The 15,477-nt window shown below is 33.2% G+C and overlaps 1 protein-coding gene across 1 annotated transcript; it reads right to left on the bottom strand.

The window, feature by feature from the left end:
• Window positions 1–6,192: 6,192 nt before the first annotated feature.
• LOC107025172 lies at window positions 6,193–8,087 on the bottom strand. The gene is made up of 4 exons (XM_015225999.1): window positions 6,747–8,087; window positions 6,534–6,641; window positions 6,329–6,416; window positions 6,193–6,233 (listed from the first exon to the last, which is right to left on the bottom strand). Exons 1-4 carry the CDS (start codon window positions 8,085–8,087, stop codon window positions 6,193–6,195), a joined length of 1,578 nt encoding a protein of 525 aa, XP_015081485.1.
• Between the last annotated feature and the right edge of the window lie 7,390 nt (window positions 8,088–15,477).

Consider the following 15,477-nt stretch of genomic DNA (forward strand, 5'->3'; position numbering starts at 1 on the left):
TATAACAAACACTAATCAAACCTGAAAAACAACAATGCAATTAGCTTGGAATGGTTATCTCTTAATCTACTATAATCATTATTACTAGAAGCATGTAAAAGGTTTGCATTATTAGCATGTTTTTTCAGGTGTTACTAAGTCCATGTATTCTTTGAGTTGATGTCATTAAACTTGCACAAGACACCCTTTTGTTGTCGCTTCTTTTTCTTCCTGAATGAAACAGAACCGACTGCAAAACAATTTTAGTTCACCAATCATTGTAAAAACATCAAAATATCCTAAAGAATCATTCTTTCAGGAGACTCAGAAGCGTATCCAAAATTTTGAGACGATGGGTGCACTATTACGAAAAGGTGAATCGGAGATATCAATTTGATCAAGTTTAATCTCCTTCTGTCAAGAAAAAATTCAAGTTTCTAACATCGCTTATAAAGATGCACCCAATCATCATTGTTCACTATTACATGATAGTTCAAATGTGGTTCACACATCAATATTTGAATACTTTTTAAAAAAATATAGCACTACTATTTATGATTTTAAGATTTATGATTTTAAGAGGGGAGCATGGGTTCACGTGAACACAGTGACACTCTCCTGGATATGCCTTTAAATTCAGCTCCGACAACTCTTGGGTTGTAGAGCGTCTCGGATGCTTTGTGTATCAGACTTCCTCTTTAAAGACGACTGCGCTCAATCCTGGCATGGATTTCACGCCCTACTTAAAAAAAAACACTATTTTCCCACTGAATTTCCAACTGAAAAATGTTCAGGGCTAACGTGAATCTATTTCCCACCATGCATTTTCATTTGCTTTGTTTCTAGTAATGAAATTGTAAATTAATCACAGTATGAATCAATCTTTTACCTGCCTTACACTACTGAGTATTTATATTATGTACCACTTATTTGATAACAAAACAGAACCGAATTAGCGTTTCTAAAAATGGAACTAAATAGAGAAACAGAGAAATTTCATGCCTGTAAAATGAGAGTTGTGATTCCGCTACAGATCCGCCAAAATCCATTTTAACATTTCATCTTAGTATTAGTACTAACTAAATAATAATAATAATAAATTGTATAGTTTTTTCAGGATATGCACACCCGCCAAGCGGCGATATAACAGTTTCCTTTTGTTCCTTTACTTTTATGTTTGACACGTTGCACTTCGTTTTACAATGACGAGCCCATGGCCCACTCATAATTATTAGATAGACAAATTACATAATATATACTGTTTTTGTTTCACTTATTTTCGTTATCCCTTATTATTTTTAAAAATTTTCAAATTTTTTTTTTATTTAATGTATTCAAGCTGCCTGTTAATGTATTCGAGTCAATATTTAATATATTCGACTTAGTTTTTTATACTCAAGCTACATATTAATATATTCAAGTCATTATTTAATGTATCCGAGCAACATATTATGTATTCAAGCTAGTTTTTAACGTATTTGAGCAATATATTAATATATTCGAAACAATATTTAATGTATATAATCACAAATTTATTAGAAATAAATTATAATTTCATGTTAAAATTAAAATTATGAAACTTTATCTAAGTTACACTTAGATTGTGAATTAGATATTGATTGGATAGTAATTGGAAAAATTATACAAATTCCCCACTAAAAGAGTACTCCCTCTTTTAGCTGATTTGGCTCGGTATGAAGTATTAAAAAATAAAATAAAATAAGAATTTTAAAGATTGTGGTTTAACATAAATGATAAATATTTATGTGATTATAAAATATTTTACTAAGAATAAAATAAATATTTTAAAGTTAAATTGTTACTTAATATAGAAATGTGTTATTTTTTTGAGACTGACTAACAAAAAAAGTAAGTCATATAAACTGAGACAGAACAATATTATTTTATGATGAATATAGTTATATTTTTATTTACATAAACAAAAGAAGCAAAAGTATATACTTGACTATATAATATATCTTGCGAAAAGTTATAAAAATATATATGGATTGTACAAATATAACTTAGTTATACATGAGCTATACACATACTATATATTATAGGGAAAATTGTATGAAATAGAATACTATTAATTCAAATTAAATTTGTAACCATAGTTTATTTTATTTGTAATTAGTAGCAAACATCCCAATTATTGTACCGACTGATTCGATGTACAATTAGCTATTTTTGGTATATAACTTCCCATTCGGTATACAAATGAGTCTTTGTATGAAGCAATAGAAAAATGTATATACAAATGCAAGTACATATATTTCGTCTTATATATTTATAATTATACAAATACAAATCTTATTATACAAATTACAATGTATAAATGAATTTATACAACACTGAACAATTTGTATAAACTTGAATGTATCTAGCAAATTATACAAATCAAAAGTTCCATAGAAAACTTAAATTTTGCTATGGAGTACAATTATGTAAACTATAGCTATAACATACAAATATGATTTTTATGTTTATTATATGTGAAAGTTACTCTACATTATAATATACTCAAAAGTTTGAAATAGCTTAACTATATATGAAGTATACAATGCTTATATCTAAAATATACATGAATCGTTTAATCTCAATTAACTCAAAAATCACCTTCATAAACTTTAAATATAAAATCTTCTTGATATTTCAAATAAAAAATGTAATTCACTCAAAATGATTGACATTCACGATATATCAAATTTTAAAAAAGATGATGAAGAAAATGAAAGAAAAAGGAGGAGGAAGAACAAGGACACGACGAAGAATAAGGATAAAGTTGATAAAGGTCTAAAATAGATTTGGCTATTCTTTTCTGCAATTAAGATGACGGAATGATCTTTTTAGGTAACCAATTGTATATAATAATGTATGTAATTGTCCCAATATCCATGAATGTCAATTTCTTTCGAAAGTAATATACATATACTCCATTTTTTAAAATTTATTTTTCTCACTTAAAAGTTGACTTAAGTTGAACACAAATTTAGTCTTATGAACTTGTTTTTAAAATGTTGGAGAAAATGATAATTACATAGGATCATGTCCATACTAAATAGCAATAGCAAGAGAGTGACAATGCTATCAATATGAATATGAGATAAATATGATACCCAAATAAGTAATATAATAATATTGACGAAAACTTGATAGTATCAAAAGACTATTATTCTTTTATAAGAACAATACTTTTTTGTTTCTTACAACTCATAATAATATTACTTTCACACTATTTTCTCATGAACTAAGAAATAACTTGTGGTTACTCTCTCTACTCTGTACTGCTTTCTGTTGAACAAAAGAAACAGAATCTGTATTTCTAGAACATCTCCATTGATGGAGCTTGATGGAACTTGATGAAGAAATAGAAGAAGAAGTGAGGAAGAAGAGATAATACTCTTCTCAGATGTAAATTGATAGAGTGGTGTAAAACCACAAAATGCAAAGTGTGTTACAAAAGAATCTGCAGCAGCTATATATACACATAACTAACTCTAACAGATTATTCAACAACTAACTAACTAATGGACATGCAACTAACTAATTGAAATGTAACTAACTAATTGAAAAGCTATAACTAACTAGTTGTTTACATATATAAATATCAATACCCCCCCTCAAGTTGGAGGTGTAGCAAGCAGATCCAACTTGCTTAAGATTGCTGAATGCTTCACTCCAGTGAGTGCTTTGGTTAGAATATCAGCAAGTTGGTCACCAGTTCCAATATGATGCAATGAAATCAACCCTTCTTGAAGTTTAGCTCGCACAAAATGACAATCGACTTCAATATGCTTCGTTCTTTCATGGAATACAGGATTCTTGGCAATTTGTAATGCTGACTGGCTATCACAGAAAACAGGAAAAGGACTAGCACATGGCACAGTTAGCTCTTCAAATAATCTGCTTAACCATACCAATTCCCCTACTACTTTTCTAATGGATCTGTATTCAGCTTCAGCTGAAGAAAGAGATATAGTCTCTTGTTTCTTCGACTTCCAACTGACAGGACTTGATCCCAACAATACAATGTAGCCAGTAACTGACTTTCTTGAATCAGGACAGGATGCCCAGTCTGAATCACAAAAAGCTTGGACCTGGTAGTCATTAGTAGAAGACATGAGCAAACCCAAAGTTGGATCTTTCTTTAGATATCTAAGCAGATGATATGCAGCCTGTAAATAAGGCTCTCTAGGTTCTTACATAAACTGACTCAGATGCTGTACTCCATATGCAATATCTAATCTTGTATTGGTGAGAAAATTTAACTTTCCAATCAACTTTCTATATGACTTAGGATTTTCCAGAAGTTTCCCTTCACTGGCTTTGAGCTTGATTGTAGAATCAAGAGGAGAAGCAAGACTAGAGTATTCTGTGCAGTTATACTCTTTGAGAAGATCAAGCACAAATTTTCTCTGAGAAATAAGCATTCCAGCTTCTGTATATAGTATTTCCAAACCCAAAAAATAGTGTAGCTTTCCCAAATCCTTGATTTTGAATTGGTTATGAAGATAGTTCTTTAACTGATCAATCTCTTCAGCATCATTACCAGTAAGTAGAATATCATCTACATACACAGCTATAAACACAGTGGAAGGACCTTGTTTTCTATAGAACAAAGAGTAGTCATTTAAGGAGTTACTGTATCCCCTAGACTTCAAAGCATCAGACAATTTAGCATACCATTGTCTGCTGGCCTGTTTTAAACCATATAGTGACTTGTTGAGTTTACAAACCATGCCTTTAGTAGTAACATCTAAACCCTGTGGAACATCCATGTATACTTCTTCATGCAACTCTCCATGAAGGAAAGCATTGTTGACATCCAACTGGTATATATTCCAGTGCTTCTTTACAGCAGTGGCTATTAAAACTCTCACAGTTGTCATCTTGATAACTGGAGAAAAAGTCTCTGTATAATCTACTCCATAGTGCTGAGTGTAACCCTTTACAACTAGCCTTGCTTTGTACCTTTCTATGCTCCCATCAGCCTTATGCTTTACCTTATAGACCCATCTACATCCAACAGCCTTTTTACCAGCAGGAAGTGGCATAAGCTCCCATGTATCATTGTCATGTAATGCAGTCAACTCTTGTGTCATTGCTTCTTGCCAAGCAGGATTCATTGCAGCCTCATTAAATGATGATGGTTCACAATCATGTGACACACTCAATATAAGTGACTGACTATCAGGATACAAGGATGTAGAAGCTATATGATGGTGATGTGAAAAAGATGCATGTAAAGAGGTCATGTAGTCTTTAAGGTAAACTGGAGGTTTATGGGTCCTAGTAGATTTTCTGATGGGAGGATCATATTCTGAGGATGTGAGGTTTGGTGGAGGAGAAGTAGTCAAAATGGGATCACATTGCTCAGGTTCTGGAGAGGTGAGACCAACATTATCATTATCAAAAAAGACATTATCAAATGTAGAACTTGAAGAAGGATTGTTGATAGGAAAATTGATGATATTGGAAAAAGGAAATACTGTTTCATGGAACACAACATCTCTAGAAATATGTACTTTCTTGCTGCTTAAACTCAACACCTTGTAACCTTTAACTCCAAAAGGATATCCTAGGAATACATGAGGTGTAGCTCTAGGTTCAAATTTTGTTCTTTGATGTTTGGGTGTAGTAGGAAAACAAAGGCAGCCAAAACTTCTCATGTGAGAATATTGAGGCTCTTGATTATATAATATAGTAAAGGGACATTTGTTGTGAAGATAAGCAGAAGGAAGTCTATTGATTATATATGTGGCAGTAAGTATGCATTCCCCCCAATATTTGATAGGTAATTTGGATTGAAAAAGGAGAGCTCTAGCTGTTTCTAATAGGTACTTGTGTTTTCTTTCTACCACACCATTTTGTTGTGGTGTATAAGGACAAGATTTCTGATGTAATATTCCTTTGGATTGAAAATAAAGGATAGATTCTTGATTTACAAACTCAAGACCATTATCTGATCTTACTGTTTGAACACTTGTCTTAAACTGATTTTCTACCATGTTGACAAAAGATTTTACAATATGTAAAGCATTACTTTTACAACTCAACAAATGTGTCCATGTAGTTCTACTAAAGTCATCAACTAAGGTAATGAAGTATTTAAAATTGTCATGAGTGGGTACATGATAAGGACCCCATAAGTCTATATGCAGAAGTTCAAAAACTTTTGATGTATTATGAGTCTTAGGTGGAAAAGAGAGTCTAGTCTGCCTGGCCATAGGGCAAATATTGCAAGTAAAAGGCTGTTTAGATGAAAAATTCACAGGAATGGATGTAATCCCTTTCATTTTTATAAAAGGCACATGCCCAAGTCTATAATGCCACAACAAATCATTACAAGAATCATGAGATAAAAGAGGTACAGAATCAGAAACTACATTATTTGTGGTACTAGGAATTGTGTCCATTACAGCAGATTCAGCATTCTGAGAATTGAATAAAGGTTTGCAAGAATGATAGATGGTACTGCAAGAATGAGAGAAACATTGACATTGAGAGCCTATCCTATTGTTGTGAGAAGAACAAGGTATTGAAGATGAGACCTGTGAAGTGAATGGACTGTCTTTTTTCTTTTTTAAACAGTCTGAGCAAAGGAAGTACAATCCATCTTGTTCTCTACCAATCTCCAGAGGCCTCTTCATTGAAGGGCCCTGCAAGGTACAAGATGAGTTAGAGAATGATGCAGTACAATTGAGATGTAGAGACAAGGAGCTAATGGAAATCAAATTGTACTTAAAGGAAGGGATAAAAAGAACTCTGAACAATGTGATCATGTCATTGATTCTAACATCTCCAACTTTAGTCACCTTAACTTTGTATCCATTTGGTAATTTAACTAAAAGAGGATATGGTAGGTTAGTAATATGTGAGAGATGGTTGATGTTAAAGGTCATGTGATGTGTAGCTCCTGAATCTAGTATCCATAAATCAGTCCTTGATTTGAGACATCCACACGACAGTTTATCAAAATCAATAGATGAGTTGCAAGCTATCATACCTGCGAAGTTTGCAGCTCCACAAGTTACTTGCTCCTCAGAATCTACACCTTCAGATTGCTCTAATTGAAGGTGCTGTAACAGGTTAATAAGCTGACCACATTGCTCATTGGTGAGATTAGCACTACAGGCTGTATGAGCATCAGTTTTTCCCATTGATGAATCTGCAAAAACATTAGCTGCCACTCCTTTACCTCTAGTGTATTTATTACTTGCATTGTAATTGGTTTGTACCCTTTGGTTCTGAACATTATTGTATCTTTGCTGATTAACACCTTGTCCACTAGAAGAGTTATTTTGATTGGGATAACCATGTAACTTGTAACATTTATCAATGATATGCCCTGATCTCTTGCAATGTTCACAGAAAGGTCTAGGCCTATTGTTTGCAGGATAATTGCTTGGTGCATAATTTGTTCTGAATACTCTTCCTCCTGTTGAGTTTGATGAACTAGCATTAGCAGAATTTGACCTTCCACCTGATGGATTAGATGAACCAACACGTATGGATGAATTCATTGAACTTCCTTCAGCAAACATTTGACTGTGTGGCTTAAACTCCCTTTGCTTCTCTTCTTGTACAAGTAATGCAAAAGCTTGAGCCATGGATGGTAGTGGATTCATCATCAGAATACTACCTCTAATAACAGTATAGACTTCATTAAGCCCCATTAGAAATTGGATCAACCTTCGATCTTGTTCAGCCTTATGCATAATCTCTTTACCTCCACAGCTGCAAGCACAACTACACTGGTTCTTGATGCTCAGATTGCTCAATTCTTCCCAGAGTTTCTTCATCCTAGTGTAGTACACAGTGACATCAAGAACTCCCTGACTCAGATCATTGATATCCCTTTGGATTTGAAACAATTTGGCACCATTCGTTTGATCATATCGATCTTCTAACTCTTTCCATAACTCTACTGCATCAGAAACATACTCAACACTGTCTGCAATATCTTTGCTAAGGGAATTAAGGATCCAAGATACTACCATATTATCACATCTCTCCCATTGGCAATATTGTGGAGATGTTGAAGAAGGGCGTTTGAACTCTCCAGTAATGAATCCTAATTTATTCTTCACAGATAATGATCTCATTACACCTCGTCACCATGATCTATAACCAATTCCTTCAAAAGCTACTGGAACCAAAATCAAGCTTGGATTGTCAGAAGGATGTATGTAGAGAGGGCTACTAACATTGATTATGTTCCCTCCTGTTCCTGATGTGGAAGTTTGGCTAGAAGTCTCAACCATGATGAAATCGATTCACAGGAAACAATTACAGAACACTGAAGAAATCAACAAGAAGACAGTAACAGAACACTGAAATTGACAAGGAGAGAAATCGACCTTCAGAGATGAGCGCAGAAATCGACAAAAAGATGAACTCGATTTTCAGAGATGAGATTTAATTGACAAGAAGAACAGTGATCTACACCTGCTCTGATACCATGTTGAACAAAAGAAACAGAATCTGTATTTCTAGAACATCTCCATTGATGGAGCTTGATGGAACTTGATGAAGAAATAGAAGAAGAAGTGAGGAAGAAGAGATAATACTCTTCTCAGATGTAAATTGATAGAGTGGTGTAAAACCACAAAATGCAAAGTGTGTTACAAAAGAATCTGCAGCAGCTATATATACACATAACTAACTCTAACAGATTATTCAACAACTAACTAACTAATGGAAATGCAACTAACTAATTGAAATGTAACTAACTAATTGAAAAGCTATAACTAACTAGTTGTTTACATATATAAATATCAATACTTTCTTTATTTTTGGTTTATCTTCAAATGTTTAATTACTACTCTATTTAATATTTATAGAGTTTTGAACCTCTTGATTACATCATTCATAGCATAAATGTGACAGCCAATATTCACAAAGTTTGACGGTCTACATCAATACTCTATCAAAATTTAGCTACCAATTTCCACAAATATAGCTACCAACTTTAACATTTGTGGCTAGTAAATTTCCACAAATATGATTGCAAATTAGTTGTTGTCAAGCTTTGTTCCCACAAATTTCACCCTTAACTTTGATTTTTCTTCTTTACTCAAAGGCTTGATCTCGGTCTCTGAAAATATTCAAATTTGAGAGATTTTGTAAAGATATCCGCGATTTAATATTTCACATACTTGAGCTCTACCTCTTTCATGGCAATGCATTCTCGAATAAAGTGATACCTTGTGTCTATGTGCTTGCTCCAATCACGATTCACTATATTCTTGGCAAGTACTGCTTGCGCAAATTTGTTATCAATACATAAATTGAGTTCCTTCAACAATCTCCTTAACCAAATAGCATGACATGTACATGAAGTCGTTGCCACATATTTAGCTTCATAAGTCGAGAGAGTAACAATTGATTGTCTCTTTGAACTTCAAGAAATAACACAATCACCTTAGAAAAATACTAAATTAGATGTGCTTTTTCTATCATTAATAATGTCTCCCGCATAATCACCATCATAGTATCCTAGAGGTTTTGACTAAACTAAGCCATTATATAAAGCAATTCACCAAAATAATACGTTTTTCTAAAATTTTACAAAACTAGTATAAACGTATTTCACAGTAACATTTTAGGGTATATTTTATTTTTTAAAAGCTGGCGGTGTTAGATTGATATACGTTACTCACAGTAATGTTTTACTCCTAAAACATTACCACATTAACGTTTTAGGAGTAAAACGTTACTCAAAATAAAATTTTAGGAGTAAGACGTTACTTACAGTAACGTATATCAACCTAACACTGTTAGATTTTAAAAAACGAAATATACCCTAAAACGTTACTGTGAAATACGTTTATACTAGTTTTGTAAAATTTTAGAAAAATGTATTATTTTGATAAATTGCTTTATATAATGGTTTGGTTTGGTCAAAAATTCTAGTATACCACAAGGTTAAAATCATCATAAGAAGAATAAAAATGTCCAAAATTGATTGTACCTTTTAGGTAACATGGAATTATTCTAGTGACCTTTCAAGTGAGTGAAGGTAGAAGCTTCCATAAATGACTTACTACTCTAACCACAAAAAATATACATGGTCTCATATATGTAAGTATCTTAAACTTCCTACTAGACTTTTGAACAGAGTGGAGTCCACCTTTTCTCCATTTTTAAACTTTGACAATTTTGATCCACTTTCTATTGGGGTGTTCACAAGGTTACAACCAAACATTTTGAACTTCTTCAAAATCTCCACTGTACAACTTTTTTGAGATATGAAAAATGCCTTCCTCCGTTTACTTCACTTCTAAGCCCAAGTAATATTACATAAGCTCTATGTCTGTCATCTTAAACTCAAGGGATGTGACTTTCTTGAAAGTTTCAAACAAAATTGAGTTGTTACCCAACAAAATGAGATCATCAACATAAGGGTAAACAAGCAGAATATCTCCATTACTAAGAACATTAACATGAAGAGCATATTCATGAAGACAAAGAGTAAATTCTTTGTCTTAAAAGTATTTGTCAGTGCGACTATTTCAAGCTCGTGAGACTTGTTTCAATCTATACAAGACTTTTTTCAATCTAAACACCTTATCTTCATGGTTTTTGACCACAAGATATCCATTCAAGAATGTCGAGTTGACATCTAGGTTAATAGATCTTCCACTTCATTTACACCACCAAAGAGATCGATAAATGAATTGTCGCCATGCGAACAACATGTGAATAGACTTTTTCATAGTCGATGTCATGCCTTTGCTTGTAGACTTAAGCCAAAAGTCTTGCCTTGTATCTCTCTAACTCTTCATTAGCATCTTTCTTCGCCTTGGATATCCATTTGACTCTGATTACTTGATGATCCTTGGGAAGAGTTGTTAATTCCTAAGTATTGTTCTTCTTTATTAACTGGATGTCCTTCTCCCTGACTTGTCTCCATCTTTTGTTAGTAATAACTTCATCAAAATTCATTGGTTCAATATCAACAAAGAGATAAAACAAAAAATTAAAGTTAGTAATTTCTTATGTCTTATCATATATATAGTTCTTGGATGCTCCTCATTCTATGCAGTTTTTCACTTGAACTCTCTTGAATAGAAGGAAATGCAATATTTTCTGGTGAAGGAGGTGGGTTTGCATCCTATTCAAGTGTCATGGTTTCTTGTTTTTCTTCATCTCCAAAATATGAAAGAAAATCATATGTTCTTTATTTTGAAGCCTGTCAATTTCATGTTATTTCTTCATCAAATTCAACATCGCGACTTACCACAACCTTGTTATTGCTTGGATTGTACAATTGGTAGCCTTTGGAACTCACTTTATAGCCAACAAATAATACTTGTTTGATGACCCGAAAGGTCATTCTTGAGAATTTTGTATATTCGCCTAAGTAAAATAAGTTAATTTACGGGTAATTTATTTTTTAATTTAAGCTAGTTGGTAATAATGAGACAAGTTTGAAATTTATTTAAGACTCTATACCACTTGATATATTTATTAAAATAAGTTAGTAGAGTTTACCATCTTCTAGCCAAGAAAAGAATCTTGTTACTAGTATATTCTAGCCAAGACACTTATCCAATGATTTCCCTTTTTATCTTTATAGGAAAGAATAAGAAATATATTCTTTTAATTTTTATCATGTGAATGGTATACTAACATTCAGTGGTGGATCCAGAATTTAGAGTTTGTGCGTGCCAAATAAACTTATCGATTAAATTAATTTTATATTTGATTAACTATTCGTATTTTCGATACATATCATAAATCAATCAATAAAATATAAATTATAAGACATTACAAATCCACACTCCACACTAAAAGCATGAACTTAACAAATTTAAAACTTTCAATAATATCAAAAATATTCATCATTCATTTACAATTGTCCTCGACGAGTTTTCATATTCTGAAAACGATCGATAATGACATCATTACTAACATTTATAAATACATCACGCTCTATGTAACATACTAGACAATGGTTAATTCGAATCAACATGGTTCATATCACACAATTTTTAACCAATAATGTCTTACAATGTTCATTAGATATTTAGAATATCAAATTAAAATCAAAACTCTTGTCTAATATGAAATCAATCATCACTCATTAGAATTTAAAAGAACTCAAGAAATAGAAATAGAAAAACCTTACAAAAATAAAATTACAAACTTACAATCTATAAAAGATTGTGGATGGATGGATAAAAATGAAATAATAGCATCCAAGCGGCAGGCAGCGGGCGGCAAAGTGACATGAGTTCGAAATTCGGAATGGGGCAATACACTTTGAAGAAGTTGAACTTGGAGGAAGAAGGGTTTGGAAAAAGTTGAACAGAAACACTTTTTTTTAATGTTTAATCAAATAAAAGAAAAGTCAAAGACTAATAATTTTATTTGAGTCAATAAAAATTATTCAAAAAAAAAAAGAAAAAACGTGTTAGCACGTGCTGGGGCCTTTTCTTTTTCTTAAAATCGTGTGCCAGCAAATAGAAATTTTTCAAAAATAATAGAGCAAACAGGATTCGAAACTAGACCTCAGCGTTAGTAAATCGCCCCTTACCGTGGCACCATAGGCTTGTTTTGATCTCTGGGTGAAACGCTATATATTTATATAAATATAATATATATACCTATATATATAGTGTTTCCGTCAAAGTTCGTGGGTGGCGTGGCACCCCAGACCCCTTAATAGGTCCGCCCCTGCTAGCATTACACTCTTAGGTGGTAGGTAGATTATTTTGTTGATTCAAGAGAAAAAAAAACAATAATTTTCATCAATCAACTAGACAATGAATCAATTAGACCATATAATAACTTAATAGCACGAAACAACATGACATCTAATACATGAATTAGAGCTGGTGAAATAAACACAACAAAATAAGATATTAAAACTTGGTATAGTCTAAATGTATTAAGACACAATCGACACAAGACTACTTGACAACATGAAAAAAAAAACGTATCAAGAGATAATACTACCTAAATACCTCATAGAAGACATCTAGTAGACATAGTAAAATGACTGTTAGTTTTGAAATCTTATTACAAATATGTATTTAAATAGATTACATTGACTTGGAAGCTCGGAGTGATTGTTCAATTATTTGAGGCAAGTGAATTTCTCGATCCTTGTTAAATGAATAGAATCATGTATTTTCCTGTGGTATATGTTGGGGATTAATGTAAGTTGGTGAGGGGTTGACTTGGTCATAATGAATGATCCTAATTAGGAAAAAAGGGTAATAAAAAAGCAACTTGATTATGTATGGATAGGTGATGTGCTTAGAATGATTGGAAGGATTTATTGATTCATTATTGACGTTTTATTGTGATTGTGTTGTCGTGAATTGTGCATTGATATGAAAATGGTCATCTTCTCATTAATTGTGTCTACATGTAATTTGCGCTGGTTCTGAGATATTATTGTGACAAGTATTATGTGAATTGAGAAAGAATAAGAAATAAAAGAGAACACATCATTTTGATGAACATGTCGCACTCTGTGATGGATCTTATGATTCGAGGGACGTGTCGTACGCTGCAAAAGATTTTATTATCGAGGGCCATGTCGCACTCACTGAGAGATACATGGAAAGATATGTCCCTATGGATCCCGGACTGAGAGACAGCGGATCTGTATCGTTAGATCACACATGTATCACTATACTTGACATTGAACTTCATTGTATTCCGCATCTTTATCATTTGTGAGATTATGAGTACTTCTCCGTGGAGCTTGTGATAGGTGAACTTGATCTTGTGTGTTACTGATTTGTAATAATTGAAGTGATGTGGTTGTACTATGTGTTAATTATAAATTGTGAACTATTAGGTTGGACTGATTTTTATGAAAGTTGTAGTTGTCGAGGTTCGATTGGGGTATGAGGAGTATCCGTATCCTATACCCTTAGCTTGTGTTTAGGATTTTTCTTGATGAGTATCGCATGGTTTGGTATTCACACCTTGCTTCTATATTTGTGTAGGTTACAAGACCATATCTTCGTAAGACTCTGTTTCTTCTTATCTGAGGCTTCTTGTAGAGATTTGTGAGACACTTGCTTATCATATCAGTGGACCCTTTTAATCTTATTTATGATTTAATTCTACTTTAGAGACAATATCTTTTGAGACTTTCATATTTTCTTTCACATCTACTGAAATACATTAGATTCTTATGTACGTGATAACCAAGTTTCAAGCATTTTGTTAAATTGACTTGTTATCCTTTTATTTTATTTCTACACTTTATCATAATAATTGGGTTTGAGGCTGACTTGTCTTTGTGGGATATGACGAGTGCCATCACATCCACTTTGGGTCTAACTAAACACACAAAAATTATACCAGAGCCCTAGGTTCATAAGTCTCACGTGTATACAAGTCGAGTCTAAGTAGAATCTATAGGATCGATATGGATACGTCTATACTTATTTTTAAGAGGCTATGAAGATTGTTAGAAGATTCCTTTTTGTTCATTCCTTCTCATTGTATATGATTACCTTCTTTAGTATTGAGTTATTGCGTGTGAGGATTAGAGTGACTGTTACTGGTGGTAGAAGGGAGGCAGTACCCGAGATAGTTGTTGAGGTCTCAATTAGGGGTAGGGATGGATCCCAAGCTAGAGTTCATGTCCGTGGAATGACATTAGCTAGAGGTCGTGCCGATAGAGTAGCACAAGTGAAAGGTCGTGCTAGAGAAGTCTCTTCGGAGCCTCAGATTGATGATAGAGAGGACTAGATTCCTCCAAAGTCTGCACCCACACTTTTTTTAGGATACCTTATGGAGGGTTGTGAATGTGCTCGAAAGATTTTGTTATGGTGTTGGTGCGATCAATACACAACATGACTCTCTGTCTAGAGTAAAGACTCAGACCCAAAAAAAGTAGCAAGCTCCAGTTATTCAGGATCCGATGGGACAACCACTAGTGAAGCCCGTGGTTAGAAATGATCCTGTGATAGGCGAATAAAATGAGATGGTTTAGACAAGTTTTGAATGTGAATTGTGCAATTATTAGTCTACTTTTCATGTTTTTAGGGAGACCAATTTAGGTGTTGAACATGATTAGTATAAAAGACCAACAAGAATTCTAGAGGAAGAAAAAAATAATAAAAATGGAGTGCCTACCTTTCCGCGCACCCAGCGGCGCGCTTGCATAAAACTCAAGATGCTCTTTAGTCCTTCGCACGCCAGTGATGCGTCGAACCGCTTGTGCAGGGTTAAAGCGTGAAAACATCAAAACTCGAATCAGAAACGAAATTTATTGTGTTGGAGCTTATCCCAAAAGGATATCGAGAAACAGAACAAAGAAGAGGCTAGGTTACGAAGAAGTGGAGGGGGAACACGCGGTACACAACTCGAATCAGAAACGAAATTTGGGATTCAAAGTGTGATTGCTATGTCTTATTTTTCATTTTGTTCTTATTAAATTTATTCTCCTCAATGGAGTAGATTTGTAGAGGGTATTCGAGAAACATGTTGCATTGATGAATTTGTTGGGATTTTGATTTTCAT

Source organism: Solanum pennellii, chromosome 7 (assembly GCF_001406875.1).
Source record: "Solanum pennellii chromosome 7, SPENNV200".
Taxonomy (NCBI): domain Eukaryota; kingdom Viridiplantae; phylum Streptophyta; class Magnoliopsida; order Solanales; family Solanaceae; genus Solanum; species Solanum pennellii.